The sequence below is a fragment of the Geotrypetes seraphini genome, chromosome 11 (assembly GCF_902459505.1).
Source record: "Geotrypetes seraphini chromosome 11, aGeoSer1.1, whole genome shotgun sequence".
In the NCBI taxonomy this organism is placed as follows: domain Eukaryota; kingdom Metazoa; phylum Chordata; class Amphibia; order Gymnophiona; family Dermophiidae; genus Geotrypetes; species Geotrypetes seraphini.
The window spans coordinates 13420249-13446722 of NC_047094.1; the positions used below are offsets into that span (position 1 = coordinate 13420249).

The window sequence follows — 26474 nt, forward strand, 5'->3', positions numbered from 1 at the left end:
CTGGATGTTGAATACAGCCCTGCCGTAATGCGGTGAATGGGAACAGCCGAGTAGACTTTGGGGGCTAAAAATAAATCTTCTCTTGTCAACACTTGCGTCAATATTGGTACTACAGGTTCACGATCCTTTATCCGAAATGCTCGGGACCAGAGACGTTTCGGATTTTAAGAATTTTTCGGCTGACATCACTTCCTTTTTCCTTCCTGGCTGGATGTGACAGAAGCGGGCGGGGCCACAGTAGGCCGCGAATAGGAATGGCCGGAGTTGAGGCCTAGCTTCCCTGACTCTCAGCCCCATTGCTCTAATCAATAGCCCTCTTCAACAAGATGCATTTTACTGAAGGAGGCTAGTGCCAGGTCCTGTTCTACCTTTTTATTTTTCTTGTAATTCCTGATTCCCTCTTTTCCCATGCTCTCAATTTACCTTTTGTCTTCTTTCTGTTCTGTTCTCTTTTTTAATATCTTTATTCATTTTTAAGCCATACATAAGTGCAACATAATATACAATCATATTACACTATAAAAGCACTTAAAATCAATCAAATTGTAATCTATGACAAATAGATATATTACCCCCCATATTCAAAAATTGCACTCAAATTAAAAAATTTAATATTTTCTCACCCACCCACCCTTTACGTCAGGGCTGCCCAAGTCCGGTCCTCGAGATCTACTGGCAGGCCAGGTTTTCAGGATATCCACAATGAATATGCACGAGAAAGAGATTTGCATACCAAGAAGGCAGTGCAGGCAAATCTCTCTCATGCATATTCATTGCGGGTATCCAGAAAACCTGGCCTGCCAGTAGATCTCAAGGACCGGACTTGGGCAGCCCTGCTTTACGTGCATGACCAAAGGGCAAAATCAACAATCACTCTTTGCAAAATTTTGTCAATGGCTCCCAAATCTTCATAAACTTTTTGTAATGTCCCCGTTGTATAGCCATAATTCGTTCCATTTTAAAAACGTGACACAGAGACTCCCACCAAAAGGTTCAATCTATCCCAGTTTTTCCAATAATAATAATAATAAAGAGAAGTTTATTTTTATGAGATGCTATTTCTGTTCTTAACCTATTTAATTTGTTTTAAAAATTTTTGTATTGTATTTTTTTTATTGTAAACCGCTTAGATTTTGTCTTCTGGTTTTATATTTGTGGTATATGAAACAAATTGAACTTGAACTTGTGAAACGGCTGCATCTCGATCAACCGCAAGAAGTAAAACAGATATTTTCTTTTCACAGGTTAAATGTTTCGTTTTATCAAGTGTGGGTTAAATAAACTTCAAATGGGTTGAGCAGAGAAGTCATAAAATTGTGGAAAGGCTTCTACAGTTTTTTAATCATTGTCTAAGATGTGTTGAGACTAGTATCAATATGTAAACACTTAAGTTTGTCCCTTTCCCCTTCCCCGCACCGTGTCATTAGATTGCAAACGTGTGGAGATTCTGGTTCTTTCTTGGGGTTTTAATCAACTTCAGCAAATCATCAAGAGTTTTATATGAGCTAATTAGTTTCATTCTCATAAATGATGATCCATTCATCAATAAAATGACTCGAGTGCTGTAACATATTAAGTTTAATCATGAAACACGATTATTTAAGTATTATCATGTGTTTATTTTAATTACCGTCCTCATCCAGACTGCAGTAAAGCTGCTCTTGTAGGGAATTTGCAAACACAATGGCTGCTTGGATTTGAATTTCCTACTACTATTTATCGTTTTTATAGCGTTGAAAGGCGTACGCAGCGCTGTACATTTGACATTCAATAAACGGTCCTTGCTCAGAAGAGCTTACAATCTAATTTGGGCAGACAGGACATTACAAGGTTGGGAGGTTTCTGGCAGAAGGAGTAATAAGATCATAAGAATAGCCTTACTGGGTCAGACCAATGGTCCATCAAGCCCTGTAGCCCGTTTTCACGGTGGCCAATCCAGGTCACTAGTACCAAAACCCAAGGAGTAGCAACATGCCGTAAAGAATCTCAAAGAATAGTAAGATTCCAGAATCCCAAAGAGCAACAAGATTCTAGAATCTCAAAGAGTGGCAACATTCTGGAATCCCAGAAAGTAACAAGATTCTAGAATCTCAAAGAGTGGCAAGATTCCAGAATCCCAGAAAGTAACAAGATTCTAGAATCCCAAAGAGTAGCAAAATTCTAGAATCCCAAAGAGTAGCAACATTCCAGAATCCCAGAGAGTAACAATATTCTAGAATCCCAAAGAGTGGCAACATTCTGGAATCCCAGAGAGTAACAAGATTCTAGAATCCCAAAGAGTGGCAATATTCCACAATCCCAGAGAGTAACAAGATTCTAGAATCCCAAAAAGTGGCAACATTCTGGAATCCCAGAGAGTAACAAGATTCTAGAATCCCAAAGAGTGGCAACATTCCATGCTACCGATCCAGAGGCTTCCCCCATGTCTTTCTCAATAACAGACTATGGCATGGTAGATGATGACAGATAAAAGAGCTGTACGATCCATCCAGTGTCTATACAGCCTAGCATCCTTTTGGCCATAACTACCGCCTTGTCACGGTGGCTGCAGCCAGAGTCAAATCAGCAACAAAGCCTTCACAAACCCTCCCTCCCCCCTTTTACTAAACCACAATAGCGGTTATTAGCGCAGGGAGACGCAGTGAATGTTCCGCGCTGCTCCCAATGCTTATAGAATTCCTATGAGCGTCAGGAGCAACGCAGAGCATTCAGCGTGGCTCCCTTCGCTATTGCGGTTTAGTAAAAGAGGGGGAAAAGAACAAACAAAAGGCAAAAAAATCATAAAGAAGCTAATTAAAAGGAGCAAAATATTCTCCATACCTTTCTTAACCTTGTGCTTAAGGCTAGTTAGATATATTTTTTTTAATCTTTATCTTTTTATCTCTATTAAACTTCATATACTGCTGGGTCGCTGAGAATGTAATAAAATAAATACATAAAATCATAAATTTTTTAAAAAATTACCAGATTTCATGGGAGAAGATGATTCCCTACCCCAGAGGGCTTATCTGTGTTTGTACCTGAGGCAATGAAGGTGAGAGTAACAGAGCATCTGTGGGAGAAGGGGGGTTTGAACCTCCGCTTCCTTGAGTCTGAGTCCACTGCTCTGACCTGCTAGGCTATTTCAGCTTTCCCCATGCAAACATACAAAATAGTTTCAAAATTATGATAGGCATTTCCTTGGTTCCAAAATGCAGCTTGCTGTTTATCTCGATTCTTAAGGTGTGAAAGTGCACAATGCTGCCCATCGGAGCACCCCGTTTCGGTTCATCAGGGGAGCAGGGCAGGTTTCACAGCCGTCTCCACGGGAATCTCGGTGTGGCAACAGCTCTCCCTCGCACTTACAGAATGCCATTGGGAAACAGGAAAGAAAACGGATAAAGGCAAACTAATGGAACCCTCATAAACATCACACATTGTAAATCTAGATAAATATGGCAAAATTATAATTAATAATATGTAGCAAAACCCCCTCTAAAACAATTTTAGTATTTCAGAATACTTATAAATGGACCATCAGAATGTGAGTTCCATTAAAACATATTTTCGTAAGAGCACTCGCTCAGCTCTAGAAAATGATACGGGGTGGGGGGGGGGATCTATTTCCATCCCCATCCTGTCCCCACGAGTTCTGTCCCTGTCCCTGCCTCATTCCTGCAAACTCCGTCCTCATCTGCACTAGCCTTGAACACTTTAAAAATCATAAGTGCTCGAGGCTTGTGCAGATGACGACAGAGCTTGCAAGGATGGGGACAGAGACAGAGAGAGATCCCATGGGGACAGGGACAAATTTGTCCCCTTGTCATTCTCTACAGTCAGCTCCTCATTAATCTTTTCCAAAATCTTTCATATAAAAATTATTTTCAAAGTCCGTTATTCTTGTTCATTTGTTCGGGTTAATTAAAATTGCTATAGAGGTTGTTTGCTATTATGATATCTGACCCTCTGTTTAAGTAATTTATTAGATGGACAGTCCTGAGAATTCAAAAATTGTAATTAAAACACTCCCCCAGATGTTGCACATCATTAAATAGTTTTGTAGACACTGCTAAGAAGGATGGGAACCAACCTTGCTTAAAACTGATTTGTGGGGAAATAGGACAGCCCTGGTATGGTGGCCCTTACAAATATATATTGCATAAAATGCAATTAAGAATTTTCATTTATTTATGTAGTACCCTTTGGATTATTAAATGTGATTTTGGTACTATTACTTTAGTGTCTTCTATTCTGCCAATATCTTTTCGGTTCTAGGCGGATTACAAAAGAAATTGGTCTGGGTATACTCAGTGAAGTTACAAGATACATGATTGGAAGAAGCGGTAAGGTCCGGCGGTAACTTGATAAATTCCCTGAATAACTTGGTTTTTAATTCTCTCCTGAAGGTTTGGTAGTTGGACGTTGCGATGAGCAGGTTGGGAGAGGCGGTGGTCTAGTTTCACTGCTTGGGTGGATGGTAGGCCGTCGTACATTTTCTTATGCTGTATGCCTTTGATTGGGGGGGGGGGGGGTGAGTGAAGGGTGCCTGTGTTCTCCTTGGTCTGAATGTGTTATTCCTGGTTAGGCGATTGTTTAGATAGGTTGGTCCATCGCCATTCAGGGCTTTGAATAGCGTTCAATAGAATTTGTAGAGTATGTGTGCTTATATAGGGAGCCAGTGTGAGTTTTGGAATGCAGCGGTAACGTGGTTGTAATTTTTCAATGAGTATATCAGTCTGAGCGTTGTATTTTGCACTGTTTGTAATTGTTTAATCATGTTGGTGGGGCATGACAGGTATACGAGGTTACAGTAGTCTAGGAGTCCTGGAACTAGGGACTGAACCAGGAGTCTGAATTGTTTTTTTTTGTCGAAGTATTTTCGGATTGACTGTTTTGTTGATTTGGAGTTGCGTGGGGCAGCCTTTGTCTGTCACCGCTCCCAGCAGTTTTAAGTTGGGTTGCAAGGGGTAGGTGATGGAGTTTATTTCAATTTTTGTTACGGTTGGGGGTTTTGCTTTTTTCAAGAAGTAGGAATTTAGTTTTGTCTTGGTTCAGCTTTAGTTCATCCATTGTGTCACTGTTTCTAGTGTTATGTGTAGTGTGTTTGTTGTGTTGGAGGTAGGTTGGTCGAAAGGAAGGAGGATGGTGATGTCATCTGCGTAGCTGTATGAGGTTATGTCTAGCTTGTCCAAGCAAGTACCAAGTGTGGCTATGTAGAGATTGAAGAGTGTTGGCGAGCCTTGGTGGACTCTGCAGGGATTGGTCCAGGAATCCAATTTTTCTTTGTTTGTTTTAACTCTATCTCCTGGATTGAAGGTCTACCTCCTATGATTCCTGTTGTTTCCATTCAAGCCTTGGGCCTTTAAGCAGGCAGCTCACAGGTTAGATGCAACAAAAGCTTTATTAAATAGTCCAGAGTTCAACTTGAAGAACTTTTAGTCTAAACATAAGAGAAGAGAAAATTCCAGCCTGCAGGGACCCAACCAGGAAGTAATAAAGACTGGGGTTAGGGAAGCCCAGAGGGAAGAGGACAGAACTTCCAGGATGGGCTCCGAGACTGCTGCTGAGAAAACATTTTTGATGCCTTATTGAGGATTGGCTATCGTAAGAACGGGCTACTGGGCTTGATTGGTCTGACCCAGTAAGGCTATTCTTATGTTCCTTACATGATTAGAGGAGACAACTATGGAGAAGCCGACTGCTTTTGTAGCCTGCTGGAGAAAAGAAGCTTCTTTGGCCTTGTTAAGGTGGCTTGGTGAGGGAATGTGTTTTAGAGGTTGACTGAATTTCAGTTTCGATGCCTGGTTTTGGTCTTGGTCAAAAGGCTGCAGCCATGGTTTTGGTTTCAGCCACAACTGACCCCCCACCCCCATGTGTTCGATGGAAGCTGAAAATTAATGCTATGTCTCCGTTCCTCCTTCCCTCTTTACAAGAGTTGCCTTTCCCCCCTACCCTTCTGTAGATGCACCCCCCTCAGGTCTATCTTACAATTCCTGGCAGTCTAGGAGTACGAGTCAAGGCTGTCCTGCCCTCAAAATGGCTACATTGAGAAATGTCGTGCTCATATATAAATGATAGGGTCATTTTGTATTGATACTTATTTAATAACCTAGGCATGTGGCTATAATAATAGGCATGTATTTGACACGATATAGAAAAGGGATGGAATTCAATTAATGCAAAACTTTAATGGCTAATCTAATCTAATCTTCCATTTGTGAGTCGCACATACCTGTACAGGCTCAAGGCAACAGATCGGAGAGGGAGGGGCATGGAGAAGTGACGGGGCATTTTGAGGATGGCAGGTTTAGTAGGAGAAGTAAGAAGAGGGACCTAGGGGTGGTAGATTCAAAGGCAATGTTAGGAAATTCTACTTTACGGAGAGGGTGGTGGATGCCTGGAATGCGCTCCCGAGAGAGGTGGAGGAGAGGAAAACGGTGACTGAGTTCAAAGAAGCGTGGGATGAACACAGAGGATCTAGAATCAGAAAATAATATTAAATATTGAACTAAGGCCAGTACTGGGCAGACTTGCACGGTTTGTGTCTGTATATGGCCGCTTGGGGGAGGATGGGCTGGAGAGGGCTTCAGTGGCTGGGAGGGTTTAGATGGGCTGGAGTAAGTCTTAACAGAGATTTCGGCAGTTGGAACCCAAGCACTGTACCGGGTAAAGCTTTGGATTCTTGCCCAGAAATAGCTAAGAAGAAAAAATTTAAAAATTGAATCAGGTTGGGCAGACTGGATGGACCATTCGGGTCTTTATCTGCCGTCATCTACTATGTTACTATGTAGAAGTAGGGGGTGCCCATCACTAAAATGGCCTCATAGCTAGAAAGAGGTTGGGACGCGAGACCAATACCAGGCAGCCCTTCTACAGCCTGTGTCCCGTAAATGGCATAAACAAATCGGGATTGAGGCTGGGGTGAGTTTCAGCAACGCCAAAGAGTTGGGAAGTGGGACCGCTGCTGGGCAGACTGCCGAGTTTATTTATTTAAAAATTTAGATACCGCATATTCCCCCTCTTTTACTAAGACGCGGTAGCCGATTTAGTGTGTGCTGAATGCTAATGTGTCCGCTCAAACTCAGAGGAGGGAAATTTAGTGGTTACACCAGGAAGTATTTCTTCACAGAAAGGGTGGTAGATCACTGGAACAGACTTCCGGTGCAGGTGATCAAGGCCACCAGCGTGCTCGATTTTAAGAATAAATGGGACATCCATGTGGGATCCCTACGAGGGTCGAGTTAAGGAACTAGGTCATTAGCATTCAGACTTAATGGGGTGGGTCAATAGAGTGGGCAGACTTGATGGGCTGTAGCCCTTTTCTGCCGTCATCTTTCTATGTTTCTATGGACGCATTAGCATTTAGCGTGCGCTAAATGGGCTACCACGTCTTAGTAAAAGGACCCCATTGACTATGCGGTTGACAGATTACATACAAATCAACTCAAGAAACATAGAAGCATGACGGCAGATAAAGGCCAAATGGCCCATCCAGAGCATCCACTATCTCCTCCTCTCCCTATTGGTTAAGGCTCTTAACATTTGCATCTCCTCTTCCTATTGGCTAAGGCTCTTTACACCTGCATTGTGATGTCATAGAGCTTTATGGTTATAGAAACATAGATATATATATATGACAAGCTGAATATCTTCAAATATATAACCACACCAAATTGATATTCAAAATAGTTATACTGTCAAAAAACAAGTATAGTACTCTTTTCACTTTATATAAACGGTGAAAGACCTCAGTGTTTCTCAGAACTGAGAAACTAACTATGACAGTAAAGATACTATCATAGAGAAATACATCCTTGGCCTTATATTCTACCGTTTATTTTTTAATTCTTACTTAAACTTTTTTTCACCTAGTTATTATCATGTGTTTTTTTATAAAAGGATTTTATAAGTTTCTTAGAAAAGTGAGCACTTATCTTAATTTTTTCGCTGACAGAAAATCATTGAAGCAGTGGCTCATAATTAAAAATAATCCCCTGATGCAGCCGTAGGGCGAAACAGGGCCTGTTGGGATTTTTATGTGAATTGAACCAGCGTGAAGCGGAATTACTCATGATACCGCATTAGAACCTTTGAAAGACTCCTGCGGTGATTTTGCACTGTTAAAATTAAGATAAGTGCTCACTTTTCTAAGAAACTTATAAAATCCTTTTATAAAAAAACACATGATAATAACTAGGTGAAAAAAAGTTTATGTAAGAATTAAAAAATAAACGGTAGAATATAAGACCAAGGATGTATTTCTCTATGATAGTATCTTTACTGTCATAGTTAGTTTCTCAGTTCTGAGAAACACTGAGGTCTTTCACCGTTTATATAAAGTGAAAAGAGTACTATACTTGTTTTTTGACAGTATAACTATTTTGAATATCAATTTGGTGTGGTTATATATAGAAACATAGAAACATGATCACAGATAAAGGCCAAATGGCCCATCTACAGCATCCACTATCTCCTCCTCTCCCTATTGGCTAAGGCTCTTTACATCTCCATTGTGATGTCATAGAACTTTATGGTTATAGAAACATAGAAACATGATCATAGATAAAGGCCAAATGGCCCATCTGCAGCATCCACTGTCTCCTCCTCTCCCTATTGGCTAAGGCTCTTAACATTTGCATCTCCTCTCCCTATAGGCTAAGGCTCTTTCCACCTGCATTGTGATGTCATAGAGCTTCATGGTTATAGAAACACTAACGTGATGGCAGATAAATGCCAAATGGCTCATCCAGTCTGTCCATCTGCAGCATCCACTACCTCCTCCTTTCCCTATTGGCTAAGGCTCTTAACATTTGCATCTCCTCTTCCTATTGGCTAAGGCTCTTTCCACCTGCATTGTGATGTCATAGAGCTTCATGGTTATAGAAACACTGTAACATGATGGCAGATAAAGACTAAATGGCCCATCCGCAGCATCCACTATCTCTTCCTCTCCCTATTGGCTAAGGCTCTTAACATTTGCATCTCCTCTTCCTATTGGCTAAGGCTCTTTACACCTGCATTGTAATGTCATTCAGCTTTATGGTTATAGAAACATGATGACAGATAAAGGACAAATGGCCCATCCAGTCTGCCCATCCGCCGTAACCATTATCTCTTTCTCTCTCCGAGGGATCCCACGTGCCTGTCCCAGGTCCTTTTGAATTCAGACACAGTCTCCATATACAAACACTGGTAAAACGGATAACAACAGGAGTAACGCAGGAAGGCATTAGTAGTCAGATGCGTTTTTAACATGCTCTTGGAATTCATCCTCCCCACACTGTATCACAAAATTCCAGAAAAACAAGAACAAACAGCCGGTCAGGTTTCAACAGGATTAAAACAGGTAGACATTAATAGTCAGCTGCATTTTCAACATACCGGTATCATCCTCCCAGCACAATCTCATAATATTCCAGGAAAGCATTAACAAACGCAAAGAGGCATTAGCACAGGAAGGCATTCACAAATAGCTGCGTTTTCTTGAAATTAATCCTCCCAGCACAAAGTCGCAGAATACCAGGCAGTGCATTCCAGAGCTTGATGCCTGGCACAGACATCGTTGTTGCCCCAATCCTAACATGAGAGATTGACAACTTACCCTCTACCAAAGTACCAAAGCAGTTTACATTATAAAACAATTTTATGGAAAAAAACAAACAAGGATAATTAAAAACAAGGGAAGGGCGCACGTGAAAATTTGAAATTTTCAAGACATGGCACAGGAGGAAAAAAGGGGAGGGTTTACAATTTATAAAATAAAAAATTGAGAAGCTAATGGAAAGAACGATATGGAGATGAGGAAGACTTAGGTGATCCATTTATCTAAATCGCAAAATCATCCTTAAAGAGAGAAGCTTTAAGGCTAGATTTGAAATGATTAAAGTTAGTTTCCAGTCTTCTACAGTCTGTGCCCCCAAATTGGTTATCAGGTCAAAAGCGCGCCACGACAAAGGCGCGCCCAGACAATTGAGCGCAGCGCGGAGGCGTGCGCCGCTCTAAATTACTGATTTTAGGGCTCCGACGGGGGTTGTGGGGAGGGAACCCCCCCCACTTTACTTAATAGACATCGCGCCGCGTTGTGGGGGCGTTGTGGGGGGTTGTAACCCCCCACATTTTACTGAAAACTTAACTTTTTCCCTGTTTTAGGGAAAAAGATCAGTTTACAGTAAAATGTGGAGGGTTACAACCCCCCAAACCCCCCATAACGCCGGCGCAATGTCTATTAAGTAAACTGGGGGGGTTCCCCAACAAAATCCCCCTTCGGAGCCCCTAAAAACTGTAATTTTGTGCGGTGCGCACCTCCACGCTGCGCTCAATTGTCGGCGCGCGCTTTTGTCTTTCGCGTCGTTGTCTATGAACCCAAAATTGCCAGGGAGAGACCACCATTAAATATTGGTATACCATATATACTCGAATATAAGTCGATTCAAATATAAGTCGAGACCCCCGATTTTCCACCCAAAAAGGAGGAAAAATGGTTGACTCGAATATAAGATAGGGGCTTAATATTCAAGTGCCATACCCTGCCAGGATCTGCACACAGTGTTCCCTCCCTCACGCCCTCCCCTGCCAGGTTCTGCACTCAGCCCCCTTCCCTACCAGACTGTGCACCCAGCCCTCTTCCCTCCCTGCCCTATCAAGCTCTGAACTCAGCCCTCTTCCCTGCCAGGCTCTGAACCCAGCCCCCCTTCACTCCCTGCCAGGCTCTGCACCCTGTCCCACCTTCCTTCCCTCTAGTTGTTTAATGGTAGGCCGGGATAGGAAGGATCCCTCCCATCTCCCGTCCCGGCCAATATGAACAATTACCCCCCCCCCCCCCACATTCATGTACCTTTTCCCTGGTGGTCCAACAGTGTATCCCGTGCTGAATCCCTCCTGCCGATCTTGTGGCCAGCAGTCAGCAGTGCACCCAGGCCGGCACGCAGGAACGAGCTTTTCGCGCTCCTGCCTGGCCCTGCGCCACTCCCTGAATGGCTGCTGCGAGAGGTAATTGTTAGTATCGATGGGAGACGGGAGGGATCCCTCCTGTCCCAGCCTAACAGCAGGCCTTCAGCAAGTCCGGGAGGGTGTCCAGGGGGGGGGGGGTCACTAGGCGATGACCCAAATATAGGCCGAGACCCCCATTTTTGGGCCTTTTTTTTTTGGGCTCAAAAATCTCGTCCTATATTCGAGTATATACGGTACTTAATCTTAAAGCGGAAGTTGTGCAGAGGACCAGATTCAACTCTGGCCATTTTGTTGGGCAGATTGGATGGACTGAGCAGGTCTTTATCTACTGACGTTTACTATCGCTGAGTTTTACCAAATGGCTGTAGAGGTTTCTGCCGCGGGCCGGCGAGTTAAATGCTCCGACCGCTCATAGAATTTTTATGAGCATCGGAGCATTTAACCCGCCGGCCCATGGTGGAAACCTCTACAGCCGTTTAGTTAAAGGAGGCCTATATTTTGTTAGTATTCTTTTAGAGAATTTTTTGAATACGATAAGCTCAAAATAAGCATTTTCCTGTTGCCTAAAATTGTCACCCTTTTAAAGAATTCTACTCCGTTTTATGAAGTTTTATTTACACAGGGTCTGATATCTTGATACTGGTCAGTGGGTCAATATGCTCTGGGCTGGTGCCGCCTATAGGAGGGTCATCTTACTTCATTTGTTTTCAATATGCGAGATTCTAAAAATCCATTCAGCATCGTTATCTTAAAAAAAACCACAAAGTCAGACGGGAAACAAGAGCTTCAAATACAGAAGGGAAAGAATACAAAACAGGTTGTGCCCCAGAGAATTACAAAAACAACCCAAGTTTGTAGAGGGATTTTGATTTGTTCTGGAAAGCAAAAGTTTATCTTTCCAGTGTTATTCACAATCCCCAGCTGAGCCCTGCAGAATGAATTGGATCTATCAGAAAAAAAAACGCCCTTTTTAATTAGTTTTGCCACATTAAAAAAACACAGATGTCTTTTTTTTTTTTTTCCCCTTTGGATAAAACTCGACATGGTAACACTCTCTGGGGATGGCAGAGGACAAGTGTTTGGTCCTTTCTTCCTCCACACCCATCGTTAGTTTCACAGAAAAAGGGCTTTTTGAAAAGATAAAGTTTATTTTCTTTACAGAAGAAAGCTCTTCAGTTTGCACGTGGTCGAAGCATAAATAACTCTTTTATGCTGTACATGGTGGGGGATGCACTTAATGGCATATTACAACATCAGCAACCAAAAATTTGGCAAAGCTGAAACCCTCAGCTGCAGCTTTGTAATGCTCGGCTGTCTTGAATCTTTTTTCATTTATGTGGATAAAACCAAGACTGCATTGGACACAGTAAAAAAGCATTGGGCTTAACTCAGGTGATATTAGAGCTTCAAGGTGCAAAATACAGTATTAACATAAGAATTGCCGCTGCTGGGTCAGACCAGTGGTCCATCGTGGCCAGCAGTCCGCTCAAAGACCAGCGCCCTAGCTGAGTCTAGCCCTACCTGCGTATGTTCTGGTTCAGCAGGAACTTGTCCAACTTTGTCTTGAATCCCTGGAGGGTGTTTTCTCCTACAACAGACTTCGGAAGAGCGTTCAAGCTCTCCACCACTCTCTGGGTGAAGAAGAACTTCTTTACGTTTGTACGGAATCTATCCCCTTTCAACTTTAGAGAGTGCCCTCTCGTTCTCCCTACCTTGGAGAGGATGAACAACCTGTCCTTATCTACTAAGTCTATCCCCTTCAGTACCTTGAATGTTTCGATAATGTCCCCTCTCAATCTCCTCTGTTCGAGAAGAGGCCCAGTTTCTCTAATCTTTCGCTGTACGGCAGCTCCTCCAACCCCTTAGCCATCTTAGCCGCTCTTCTCTGGATCCTTTTGAGTAGTACCGTGTCCTTCTTCATGTACGGCGACCGGTGCTCTATGCAGTATTAGTTCAGAGTGGTTTGTATATGTATTTTATAACTTCTTGTTGTTATGTCCGTTGACTCATGTTCGAGTCCTAGCGACTCGATGAACTACAGATCTAAAAAGAAATCGGTTTTGTGCTAGTCCGGAAGGGTCTTCCAGCGTCATCCCCACAGTTGTTTTCAATGTGTCCAGCCATCTGATTGCAGATCTGGTTCCTTCGATCTTCCCAAACACGATGTCCTTCTCCAGTGAACCCCTCTTCTGATGGTGTGACCAAAATAAGATAGTCGTAACGTCATCATTTGGGCTTTAGCGACGTAGCCGGATCGATTTCTCCCAGAATCTATTTGTTAGTTCTTCTGGCGGTCCTTGGCACGCCTAAAATCCTTCTCCCGTACCAAAGCTCAAATGAATCAATCTTCCTGTCTGGTTTCCGTAATCAAAACATCCAGACATCCAAAAACCCACCTAAGTCAGCACCAGGATGTCCTAATTGATAAGATGTCCAAGTGCCGATAATCAAAACCCTTTTCCTGGACATCGAGTGAGACGTTTCTCCTGTTGTAGAAACATAGAAACATAGAAAAAAGCAGCAGAAAAGGGCTATAGCCCACCAAGTCTGCCCATTCCAAGTATCCCCTCCCCTGAATTTACTCCCTTAAAGATCCCACGTGAGTATCCCATTTTCTCTTAAAATCCGTCACGCTGCTGGCCTTTATCACCTGGAGTGGGAGTCTGTTCCAATGATCCACTACTCTTTCGGTGAAGAAGTACTTCCTGGAGTCGCCATGAAACCTCCTTCCCCTGATTTTCAGCGGATGCCCTCTGGTGGTCGAGGGTCCCATGAGCCAGAGCTCAAAGAGTCGGGTTGGTAGGAGTGTTATGGGCAGCGTTTGGGCAGAAAAAAAACCTCCCTACTCTGTATAGAGGGAGAAAAAAAAATCTCTTGTCAAAAAACCGGGCAAATACCAAATGTAATATAAATACATACACAAGGAACATAGTGGCACAAAAAATTCCAAGTGAGGTTATAAATTCCTAGTGGAAGCTGAAAGATCACACCAATATCTAAACATCAAAAGCATAGAGGCTATCAAGTACCATAACACTTAATTTTACGGCAGGCAGGACACCACATTCAGGGCTCCTTTTACAAAGGTACGTTAGGTCCTTCACGCGCGCTGGCCTCTACCGCCTCCTCTTGATCAGGCGGTAGTTTTTTCAGGCTAAAAACGCTAGCGAGCCCTTAGTGTGCTGCGGCTTCGCAAAGTTTGCGAGACACTGATGTATATATTGTTCGTTTACTGCTTAGCTATAAGCTATGGCTATATAGGTACCAGAAACTCCCCGACCCTGAGACGTCCTGTGTCTGTCTGTCCAAATTAGACTGTAAGCTCTTCTGAGCAGGGACCGTCTATTGAATGTTAAATGTACAGCGCTGAGTAGCCCTTTCAGCGCTCTAGAAATGATCATTAGTAGCGACAGTTCAGTGGCTTCTGACAGGGCCTTCATTAGTCTTTCTGACCAGCCTGCAATCCCGCTCAGGCCGAGCTCGTGGCCGTCACTGTGTGCAAAGTGCGTGCTTGGTTTAGCATCATGTTTTTTCTGGCTGTCGCCGGTTCTGAGTTAAGGAGTTCACGTCTTATACATTGTCCTATCCCGAAATAATGTTTATATCTGGATGATACACCTTCAGTCCGAGGTCAAGTTTTGATGGATTTCTGCTGGACATTTGGCTGGATTTGTTTAACATGGAATACAGGAATGTTTTCCTTGTAATTACTACTACGTTTATCATTTCTGCAGCACTGTACATTTAATATACAATAGATGGTCCCTGCTCAGAAGAGCTTACAGTCTAATTTGGGCAGACAGACAGGACATCTCAGGGTTGGGGCCTTTCTGAAAGAAGGAATGATACAATGGGTAAAGGTATCTGACAACAAGTTTCGAAAAAGTGGGCTTTTAGCTTGGATTTGAATACTGCTAGGGATGGAGCATGACGTATTGATTCAGGCAGCCTGTTCCAGGCATACGGAGCGGCAAGAGAGAAGGGACGGAGTCTGGAGTTGGCGGTGGAGGAGAAGGGTACAGATAACAGGGACTTACCCCATGAATGGAATTCATGGGGTGGGGAGCATAGGGGGAGATAAGTGAAGTGAGATATTGGGGCGGGGGGAGCTACAGAGTGAATGCACTTGTAAGTAAGAGGAGCTTGAACTGTATTCAGAAACGGATGGGGAGGGGGTAATGTGAGGAGCCATGATTCCTGATTACTATGCTGATAAAACAAAGGAATCGATATGTATGGTATAAATTTCGTTCTTAGAAATGGATACATAAATGAGCGCTTACTTGGGGAGAAGCGTGAGCCATGCTTGTAAAGAAACACTAACGGGATCTCCTTGATGTTGTAGGGATAAACGCCCAGGCTCGCAAACTGCAGAGAAACCGTGCCAAAGGAGCGACGACCGTGACGTCGGGATGCAAGAGCATCTCTGCAGCGCCGTCGTTTCGCCGCACTGTCAGTGAGACCAGCCTGAACCATGCTGAGGCACAAGATGAGAAAGTGAAGAGGCATTACTCAACGCTGCCAGAAGCCCTGTGGATCGAGGACTCGGTGAATGAAATGCATGGACCGTCGGGAGAGAGGAGCGGTGTCGCGCGATGCTCTCTCTATCAGTGCCCTCATCTCCTTCTCCTGCAGGGATACAACCAGCAGTATGTAAGCACATTCTCAAAGCTACCTGTTTACGCAGCCCACCCGTCTCCCACCCCTCCCTGATGAAATTCACAGTATGAAAAATTCCCTCTCGTCACTAGCAGATGAATCTAGACCAGTGTATCGCAAATTGTGTGCCCCGGAAGTTTCCAGGTGTGCCCCGAGATGCCTGCGAGGAGGAGAAGCACTGGCACCGGTTGACTGCTTACAGGACGTGCCTCTCACAGTGAGAGGCATGTCCTGTAGTCAGTCAGCCGGCGCCTACACCTCTGCTCCTTCTCGTCACCTCTTTTTCTGCAGCACCCCCCCCCCCACCCCCACTGACAATAATAGGAGACTCAGGGCCGTGGCTGGAGGACGTCCAGTCGTAGCCCTGAGATTAGTATGCCAGCAGCTTGAAAAGTTTGCGGCACACTGATCTAGACGAATGGGTTATGTCCGTCCACCAGCAGGTGGAGATAGAGAGCACTGAACTGTCTTCTGTAATAAAGGATGGTACGTTCTCTGGCTAGGAAATGCCGAAATGTGCTTTTTGACGAGTGATTATAATTGAACACTTCCATTTCTATGTTTACTATACCACCTTTCCAGGCCAGAGACACCTTGGGGAGGGGGGGGGGTGTCTTTTACTAAGCTGCCATAAGCACTCAGACGTCCTATGATACATTTTAGATCTGTGTGTGCAAATCATTCGTTAAATAAAATCTTTTCTGGGGAAGGGGCATGTCTGAGGAGCACAGAGAGAACATGTCTATGGATAGGGACAGATTCTTCAGACTGAAAGGGACAGCGAATACGAGGGGGCATTCGGAGAAACTGAAGGGAGATAGGTTCAAAACAAATGCAAGGAAGTTTTTTTTCACCCAAAGGGTCGTGGACAATTGGAATGCGCTAACGGAGGAAGTGATCAGGCAGAGTACGGTACAGGGATTCAAACAGGGATTGGACGGATTTCTGAGAGATAAAGGGATCGTGGGATACTGAGGGAGGAGCTGGGATGTAACACAAGTATAGAAAGCTAACCAAGTAATGAGTATAGAAACCAAACCAGGTCGTGCATGTGCAAGACCGGAAGGTTAGGACTTCGATAGGAAGACAGGACTTAAATGAGAAACCAAGGTGGCAAGGGAGCCTCTTCTGGTGATACAGACAGGTCATGACCAGTTTGGGCCGCCGCGGGAGCGGACTGCCGGGCAGGATGGACCTATGGTCTGACCCGGCGGAGGCACTGCTTATGTTCTTATGTTCTAATCAGTACATCTACATTACCACATGAGCCCTTAGGACCAGATTCTCAAAAAAGCCAAGTTAGGTGCTGGCCGGCGCCTGCCGGCCCCTAACTTAAATGTTTTAATTGGCTTTAAGTGGCATGATGATTAATCGTGCTATTAAAAATGGATTTTAAAAAATTAGGCACCCTCTGGGACGGTGCCTGAGTCCATGGCACCTATTGATGCCGAAAGACTGGAAGTGGGCGCGCTTAAGGGCGGCACCAGACTTTAGCGTTACTAGGTACCGCTGGCTGCGATTCTACAAGGACCCAGAAAAGCAGGCCTCTACATTCCTGATGCCTGGGGTCCTTTCCAGCTGCGATTCTGTAAGCGGCACCTGTCCGTGGTTGACACGTGGAGGGTGCTGCTTACAGAATCAGCCCCTTACCACCTACAAAGGAAGAGGAGGCTGCGAGGGGACATGATCGAGACGTTCAAAATACTGAAAGGCATCGATAAAATAGAGCAGGAAAATAAATTATTTACATTGTCCAACGCGACACGGACAAGAGGACATGGTTTGAAGCTAAGGGGGGACAAGTTCAGGACAAATGTCAGGAAGTTCTGCTTCACGCAGCGAGTGGTAGACGCCTGGAATGCTCTCCCAAAGGAGGTTATTAAGGAATCCACTGTGCTAGGATTCAAAGGCAAATTAGATGCACATCTCCTCACGAGAGGCATAGAGGGATATGGGTGACTAAAACTACATCAGGTGTATACCTGACTGGGCCTCCGCGTGTGCGGATCGCCGGACTCGATGGACCATGGGTCTGATCCGGAGATGGCAGTTCTTATGTTCTTAAGTGCTGACGTGATCATTTTTTGTCATTGCTGCATGCCAATGGCAAAATTAGTGAATGATCATGAATAAAAAATATTTATAAAAAGAGAGAGAGAGAGGAAGAAAAATTGCCTATTTTCGCATGGAGGTAAGGTTATCAGACGTCCGGATTTCCCCGGACGTGTCTGGGGAGTCTCTGGGCGGCTTTTCAAAACCCGGCACTTTGTCTGGGTTTTGAAAAGCTTCTATCAAATCGCTGCCCTTCTGCCTGACGAGAGCAGGGGGCGGGAAGGTACCCAGGAGACCTGAGCAGGCTCTCTTTTCGTTGCTCAAGTGGGTTTGTAGATCCCTCGCACACACTCTGGAGTGTAGACGTCGTCTGCTCGACACAGTGGGATTCATATCAGCTGCCGGGCATTCCAGCCGGAGATAGTGAGGATCTGAATTTCTTGGCAGTGCTGACGTTTCCATGTAAGTTAACAGGGCGACAGGCACGTCCTGTAGGCAGTCAGCCGCGCCTCTCCTCCTCCCCAGTGTGACGTGGCACATGTGAAATCTCAAGAGGCGCACTGGCATGCCGCAGCGCACAGTTTGCGATACACTGATCTAAAAGAAAGATACGAGTTTACAGAATGTGAATCATAAATGAAAAATACTGTACATCTTGTTTTATGGAAATGGTACCTTCAGCACGCTACCGTGTTTCCCTGAAAATAAGCCCTAGTTAATATCGACCCCCGAAGCCCCTTCCCAATGTCCCCAACACTCTCTGACTCCATCCCTGACACTAGTGCTACCTGATTTGCCGGCGGCAGCGCTTTCTCCCCCCCCATGTGCAGCATCTTTCCACCCATCATCAGTGACATGGCAGAGGGAAAGCCCCGGCGGGGAAGGCCGCGAAGCAGCCCATTCAGAGCGCTGCCTCCGCCGCTGTTTTTGGAGGCCTCAGAGCGGAGGTATGTTGGTCTCATGGTGGGAGGGTCGGCGGGGTTCTGCTGCACAGGGGGATGAGAGGGAGGGGAGGAAAGATGCTGCACATGGGGGGAGGGAGAAAGGAAAGAGGAAGAATTGGAGTGGAGGAGAGGAAGGGAGAGATGATTGTTGTACATGAAAAAAATAAGACATCCACAAAAATAAGCCCTAGTGCATTTTTTGGACCCAAAATTAATATAAGACACTGTCTTATTATCGGGAAAATACAGGTATTACTGTCAGATTAATTCTGTTTTTAGCTTTTATGTTTGTTTTTTATATTGTAGGACAATCTGGTTTACCTGCTAAACTGCGAACAGTACACAGTGGGCCAGAAGACCCCATCTAGCAAACCTAACATCATCCTTTCAGCTCCAGACATCTTACCTCTTCACTGCACCATTAGAAAGATCAAATCGCCAAGTCGATCTGGGCATCGCTCCGATGAAAAACTAGCTCTGGAACCTGGTCCAGGGGCCTATATTTTAGTCAACTTCTCTGAGGTTGGGAAAGCAACACTGCTTCGCCACGGAGACCTCCTCTCCTTGGGACTCTACTACCTTCTCCTTTTCAGAGACCCCGTCAGTACTCAGCCTCTGCCTGCCTCGGCATTGGGCAGGCTGAAGTCCCTGAGCCGAGGTGCCGATCCACGGGCCCTTTCTACGTGCAAGGTGTGTGGCAACGTACTGAAAAGCCGGTCATCCAGGAGGCACGGCCTTTCCTCGTCGTCATCCCCATGCAGTAGGAGTAACAAAGCCCCCCGGAAGAAACTGCACCTGGAGTTTGGACGGGCTGTGGAGGACGTGCTTTTGGAAAGAATTTTAGCGCTGATTGAACCAGGGGGGGATGACCACAAGCTGACGCCCGTCTTCCTGCTCTGTCTTTGCATTCAGCACTCTGCTACCAACTTCGAGCCTGGCGAATTTGGCCAACTGCTGCTCAAGATGGCAAAAGAAATGCAGAGGATAGTGTGGGTTAGTTTATAAGAAGAAGGGTTGGTTTGGGGTCAGGGGGGTGGGGTTTTCATAACGTTTTCCCGACATAAGAGCGATTGTAGATGCTTAGAATTTTGGAAAGTAAGAATGTGTTGCTAATGCATAGTCGGCTTCTAGGTCTCTCACCTGAGCAGATGTCCGGAAAATTCTAGCAGTGTCATCTGGAAACCTAATAGAAATACCCCTGGGCTTCTGGTAAGTACAGTTATAAAGGTGCTCTGGATAAGCCTGTCTCGAGAAGGCCTTTAATAGCGACAGCCTATGCCAAAACCCAAATTCGTTCTCATCTTGCTTCCCTGATTATGGCGCACCAAACCTTTACCGTAGCTCGAGCAGCCTAATATTAATATTTAAATGCATCGACGTGAACTGCTTGTTTATCGCACTTAACCCTCCCCACTAGAGAATGATACGGTGACAAAATTCATCACCGTTCCCGTCCCTGCGGATAACCGCGGGAAACCATCTTCATGTCATTCTTTAAGGAGAGAGGGAAGAATCAGAGTATAATTGGGCACAACCACTTTGCTTTGAAGAATGCTGGTGTAGAAGGACCGAGGTTGAGTAGCAACATTCCAGAGCTGAGATTGTGATGTCATAATGCCTCATTCCACCAGTGCCTAAGAGCCAATCACATCAGTGATGTCACAATGGCTTCATTATCCTTGGCTCACATAAGAATCAGAGTATGAATGGCCACAACCACTGACCCACAAGCTTTGCTTTGAAGAATGCTGGTGTAGAAGGACCGAGGTTGAAATAGACACTAGAAAATGACATGGGATTATTTCACGCGGTTATCCGCAGGGATGGGAACGATGATGAATTTTGTCATCGTGTCATTCTCTACTCCCCACCACCACTACCACCGTCTGGAATACATTATTTCTTTCTTACGTATCATGACGTCGAGTACAGCACAGAGTTTCAGTATCCACCTAGGTTAGCTTTTGGGTGGATGTTGGGTGACGGGACAAAAGCGCGCCGACATTGGAGCGCCGACAATTCAGGGCAAGACACCCCCCCACACACACACACTTTACTTCAGACTGTTCACGCTGCTGTTCGGGGGGGGGGGGAGGGTCAACCAACCCCCATATTATAGAGAAAACTTATCTTTTTCCTAGAAAATCGGGAAAAAGTTAAGTTTACTCTATAATGGAGGGTTCCAAACCCCTCCCCCCAACAGCAGTGTGAAGAGTATGAAGTAAACACCCCGCGTCGGAGCTCTTTAAAAGTCACTTTTTAGGCGGCGCGCTGGTATCTTGCGCCAAATTGTTGGCGCGCTGAAGTCTCGCGCGCAAATGACTATTAACCGGATGTTGCCGTGCTCTGGAGTCGCCACCATGGAAACCAAATATGGACAGAAAACTTGCGGTTATAGTTCTGTGCTCTATCAGTAACTGCTCAGTATGGTAATTTATGCAGTCCAAACTCAGTGTTAGTCTCCCCATCCTCTAGTTCAGGGGTAGGGAACTCCAGTCCTCGAGAGCCGATTTCCCCAATGAATATGCATTGAAAGCAGTTCATGCAAATAGATCTCATGCATATTCATTGGGGAAATCCTGAAAACCCGACTGGAATACGGCTCTCGAGGACCGGAGTTCCCTACCCCTGCTCTAGTTATAAGATGCGACAATTAGATGCAGGTCATTTTAAAAGGGTTCAGTGGCATTTACACTTGGAAAAGAGCACAACGTGAGCGCACATGGAGTTCAGGGCAGGTTTTGGGCACGGTCTGGGCGAACTTTTTAAATTTACATGTGCTTTCCGTTTTGCAAGAGGAAGACTTTTTTTTTTTTTTTTTAATGTCCCCAGCGGCATTTACACCTCTTTCTGAATCATGCATAAGTTCAGCTAACTGATGGGCTGGCGCTCTAAACCTAACGCCGGTGTTGGGGCCGATTTGGCGCTGAACTAGCACTGGCGTAAATCTGTGCAGAATGTTCAGAGGATTTTAGCACAAGAAACAATGTGTGCACCAAAGATTACTACAGAAAATATTTAAATCAAACAAATGTTAATGAGGTCATTAACTATTCCCTTCTTTATTTTGTGCTCTGGGACAAATGCTGGGTTTTGGAAAGTCCGTCCGGTCCTCTAAAAAGAGGACATGTCCGGGTTTTCCCAGACATCTGATAACCCTAAGTTTTATCAGACCTCAGGTCGTGCCAGTCACCTTGAAGTTAATGGAACAGGATACAAGGCTGATGATTTACCTAGAGCAGGAGTAAGCAATTCCGGTCCTCGAGAGCCAGAGCTAGGCCAGGTTTTCAGGATATCCACAATCAATATGCATGAGTTAGATTTGCATCTCAAGGAGGCAGTGCATGCAAATCCATCTCATACATATTCATTGTAGATATCCTGAAAACCTGACCTGCCTGTGGCTCTCGAGGACCGGACTTGCCTACCCCTGACCTAGGGCAGTGTTTCTCAACTCGGTCCTGGAGTACTCCCTTGACCAGTCAGGATTTCAGGATAACCACAAGGAATATGCATTAACTTGATTTGCATTCGCTGCCTCCATGATATGCAAGTGTCTCTCATGCATATTCATTGTGGATATCCTGACTGGCAAGGGGAGTACTCCAGGACCGAGTTGAGAAACCTAGGACACCTGATGCCTTTGTATTAGTCCTGAAGGGAAGGGGCTGGAATAGAGCACCCCCTGCTGCCCTGGAGGCTGAAAAGAAGTGTCAGAGCTGCATGCCAGGCAGTCCCCCACCCCATTAAGCCCTGGTTATATTATATAGTGCTACAGAACATCTGTGGTACTATACAGATACCCCACTGGAGTTTTGCGGTAAAAGATTCATGACTTTATGGTTTGGAGCATCAAGTGCCTGCACAGTCACAGATAAGGACCCTTTGCTCCACTTTAGTGACTGAAGTTTACTTTTGACTTTTAATCTAATCTAAATCTTAGACTTGTATACCGAATCATCTCTTAAAGTTAAGAGCTCGATTCGGTTTACATCATTAGGATTTCAGAAAAAAAGAATCTATTAATGCTCGGAACTGTTACCTAAAAAAAATGCTGGAACAAGTCCATTTTCAATGATTAGCAGAAAATCTGAAGAAATAGACAAGATCTTAGCCAGTCATAGAAGGTTTGAAAGGGGACAGTGGAGTGTCGTGATGGTCCCCAGTTGAATCTTTTGCAGCTCATCTGCAGGAGACTTGGGTTCTGAGCATTTCACATACACAAATTTATATGTTGACATGACATGGCGTGCATATATATATACAAAAAAGGTTTTGATAATTAATATGGATTTATCCTATATTTTTTGAACTTTGAGCACTATACAGATATATATAAAAGAGAGTCTCTTTCCTGTATTTCAGTCAACTGGGCAAAACCCATAAGAGAACACATCTGTTATTATAGATATAGTTAAAAGTGCATCTTTGCGGCTGTTTTGGAGATCAAGGAATTAAAGCTTTAAAACAGCCCATTGTATAATGCTTTTACCAGCAACACGTGACAGCTGAAAATTTATGGGGAAATAATAACATCGTAATAATCGTGTGTATTACCATCCATATTACGAGGGACCTTCAAAATGTTTCCGCACTTTTTTTTCCGTTAGACACTTTTTATTAAATATCTCAAAAGCAAATTACATCGCTTTTCCACATAGTCCACCCTGTTTTGACCGACTAGTCACATGACATTCTTCAACACGCCCTCTTACCGCTTCTCCCGCCCCCAACCATTTCCCGTAAAAATATGACAGTGCGGAAAGTTTTTGAAGGGTCCTCGTATAATAATTTCCCAGTTAGTGAATTCTTAGGTTTAAATTAGTTTCATACAATGTCTGCGTTATCTTGCGGGCTAGAAATTGTTGGAGGAGGAGGAGCCTAATGGTTAATGCAGTAGGCTTTGATCTTGGCAGACTGGGTTTGATTCTCACTGCAGCTGCCTGTGACCTTGGGCGAGTCACTTAACCCCCCATTGCTCAAAGTACAAAAAACTTAGATTGTGAGCCCACTAGGGACACAGAAAGTACCTGCTTGTAATGTGTATAGCACTGTGTATGTCTAGTAGCACCTTAGAAATGGTTAGTAGTGAGTGAAAACCTTACCCAAGTTCACTAGTGTATCACTGGTACAACTGCTGCTAGGTAAGGTGTCTCACCACTGTGATCTGGGGAGATCCTCCTAAAACCCTGGAGGCGCTCTTCCTTCTGTTTGCAAAGGGTGCCGGTCACACTAAATCCAGGGTACACTATTATAAGCGCGGAGGACAACGGCGCACCAATAATCCTGCGCTGACATTTCAGCGCAGGAGAAATGCACGCAGCTGCTTCTGCCGCTTTGAGGCTTTCCATTTTACGCTGTGAGGAGGGGTGTAGGGGGGAAGAACCCACCAACTACAGTAGAACTGTTCGCGCTCCCGTTGGGGGGGTGTTTGGAGGGGGAACCCCCCCAGTACACTAAAAACTCCCGTTCTCCTTCCCGTTTTTGGTCTTCGGGAGTTTTCAGTGTAGTGGGGGAGTTCTGCCCCCACCCCACCCCCAACGGGAGCGCAAGGACTTCTAAGTGTAGTGGGGGTGTTCTCCCCCCACACACCCTCTTATAGCGCAAAAGGGAAGGCCTCAAAGCGGCGGTGTGCTTTTCTCCTGTGCTCAAATGTCGACGCGGAATTGTCGGGGCGCCATTGTCCTCCGCGGTTTTGATGCATCACCAAATCCAGCCTTGTGTACTAAGACTACAACTGCCCTACCACACTTCGTTACGAGTCTTAATGCAATCTGTGTCCGGAGATAGTTCCTTTCTGACTTGTCTGTCTTTCCCTGTCGACTGTGTCCTTCTGCCTCACCGCTCTCTCCATGTCTGTCACTCTCAACGTCACATGTGTTCTTTCTTTGCAGGACAGAACTAAAGAGCTGGCAGAAAAGCAATCACAGCAGTAAGTTTCTTTCATCTGCGTAGCCGCCTTAAAACAGTAAAGTAAGCCAAGAGGACAAATGGCTTTGTAGCGCTATTAAACGAGATACAGATGGACAGATTAACAAAAATACTGGGTTTTTTTTTTTTAATGATAGCTTGGTGAAAAAATAATGTATATGTTCCCATTTGCTCAAAATTTCTCACTTATCTTTTTTTGTTTCACATACCAAATTTACGTATGTAGTGTTACTTTCAAAATTTATTTATTTTATTAATAATAATAATAATAATAACAACAGTTTATATACCGCAGGACCGTGAAGTTCTACGCGGTTTACAATGATTATAAAGTTACAGATTGAGTAATACTAACAGAGTTAAGATTTAGCGGTCAGTTATTGTGGGGAAAGATTGTTCAGTGTAGCTGCCTAAGTACTTTAGGAAAAGGTATGCTTTTAGGTGTTTCCTAAATTCCCCATAAATATTCACGAGCATGAGTAATTGTTTCAGATCTTTACCCCATAATGCTGCCTGATATGAGAAGAGATGTATTAGTCACCGAACACCTAGGTGGCCTATAATAAAAACATCCATAGTCACATTAAATAATACTTCAAAACAAACTTTTCTTATAGATGAGGAGTGAAGTGCAGATATAATAGATGGACCCAAGATGGGTAACATATGGAAAACATTAATGACAATAAGCTACTAGAACATAAAAATTGCCGCTGCTGGGTCAGAACCGGGGTCCATCGTGCCCAGCAGTCTGCACACGGTGGCGGCCCTCTGGTCAAATAACCTCACCCCCCTCTGCCACCCTATACCCTTCCAACCCCAACAATATCTGACTTCAACCACCCCAAGGAACATTACATTACATTAGTGATTTCTAGTCCGCCATTACCTCGCGGTTCAAGGCGTATTGCAAAAGGAGTTATCTGGCTATTTCCAGAGGTGTTCAGAGTAGAGCGGGTTGCTTTCAGAGAATTGGGATGAGTCTTGCGGTGTTAGTTTGTCTTCAAGGATTTCTTGAATAGCGGGGTTTTTATTTCTTTTCTGAATGATTTGTAGTCTGGGGTCGTGATCAGTAAATTGGAGAGTTGGGAGTCCAGTTTTGCTGCTTGTGTGGCCAGAAGGCCATCGTACAGATTTTTTTGTTTGACGTCTCTGGGGGATGCATGAACGGTTTATGGTTTTCCTATGTCTGGTTGAGGTAGTTTGGATTAGGCGGTTCTTTAGGTAGGCTGGGCTGTCTCCGTTTATGGTTTTAAATAGTAGGCAGTAGAATTTGAATTGTATTCTTGCTTGCATTGGGAGCCAGTGTGAGTCGAGGTATGCCGCCATGACATGGTCGTGCTTCCTCAGTGAATAGATAAGTCTTAGCGCTGTGTTTTGAACTGTTTGTAGTTATATCATGGTTGCGGTGCAGGGGAGACAGAGGATGTTGCAGTAGTCTAGAAGACCTAGGACTAGGGACTGGACCAAGAGCTGGAATTGTGTCCAGGGGGACAAAATGGAACTTGCTCTGTATGCCCTAGCAGGGGAGAAATATGCCCTGTGAAAGACTGTTATGAACATTATCATTCCAAGCAGGCAAATGGAATACATTTTAAACCAACTTTATTTCAAACGCACTTTTCGATCAAACTTTCAGGAAGTCAATTAAAACCTATCTCTTTGATAAATTTCTCTGACCCCATTTCTGCCTTGATGTATCTTTTAAGATACAGTGTTCCCCCGGTTGTTCGCGGTCGGCGGTTCGTGGTCCCGGTCATTCGCGGTATTTTCGGACCGCGGACCGCTGACAAGGAGAGGGCAGCAGGAGAGAGCAGCCAGAGCGCCGCGAGTACAGGAAATCACTCGCGGTACGCTCCAATCGCCTCTTCCTGCACTAAGTCGGGCCTTATCCAATCAGGAGCTGCTTTGACATTTGCTTTCTATTGCAAACGCAAGCAGTGTCTCACTTCCGGCTCA

General features: G+C 44.6%; 1 protein-coding gene across 3 annotated transcripts in view; it reads left to right on the forward strand.

The window, feature by feature from the left end:
* Positions 1-26474, forward strand: part of RADIL (Rap associating with DIL domain) — a 118380-nt gene that overhangs the window by 32402 nt on the left and 59504 nt on the right. For 2 of the 3 annotated variants that reach the window (XM_033914421.1, XM_033914422.1), the window contains 3 exons: positions 15275-15582; positions 18891-19577; positions 24479-24516. In XM_033914421.1, coding sequence (XP_033770312.1) covers positions 15275-15582; positions 18891-19577; positions 24479-24516 — 1033 coding nt within the window. The remainder of the gene's footprint in view (positions 1-15274; positions 15583-18890; positions 19578-24478; positions 24517-26474) is intronic. The other variant, XM_033914423.1, reaches the window with a different exon arrangement.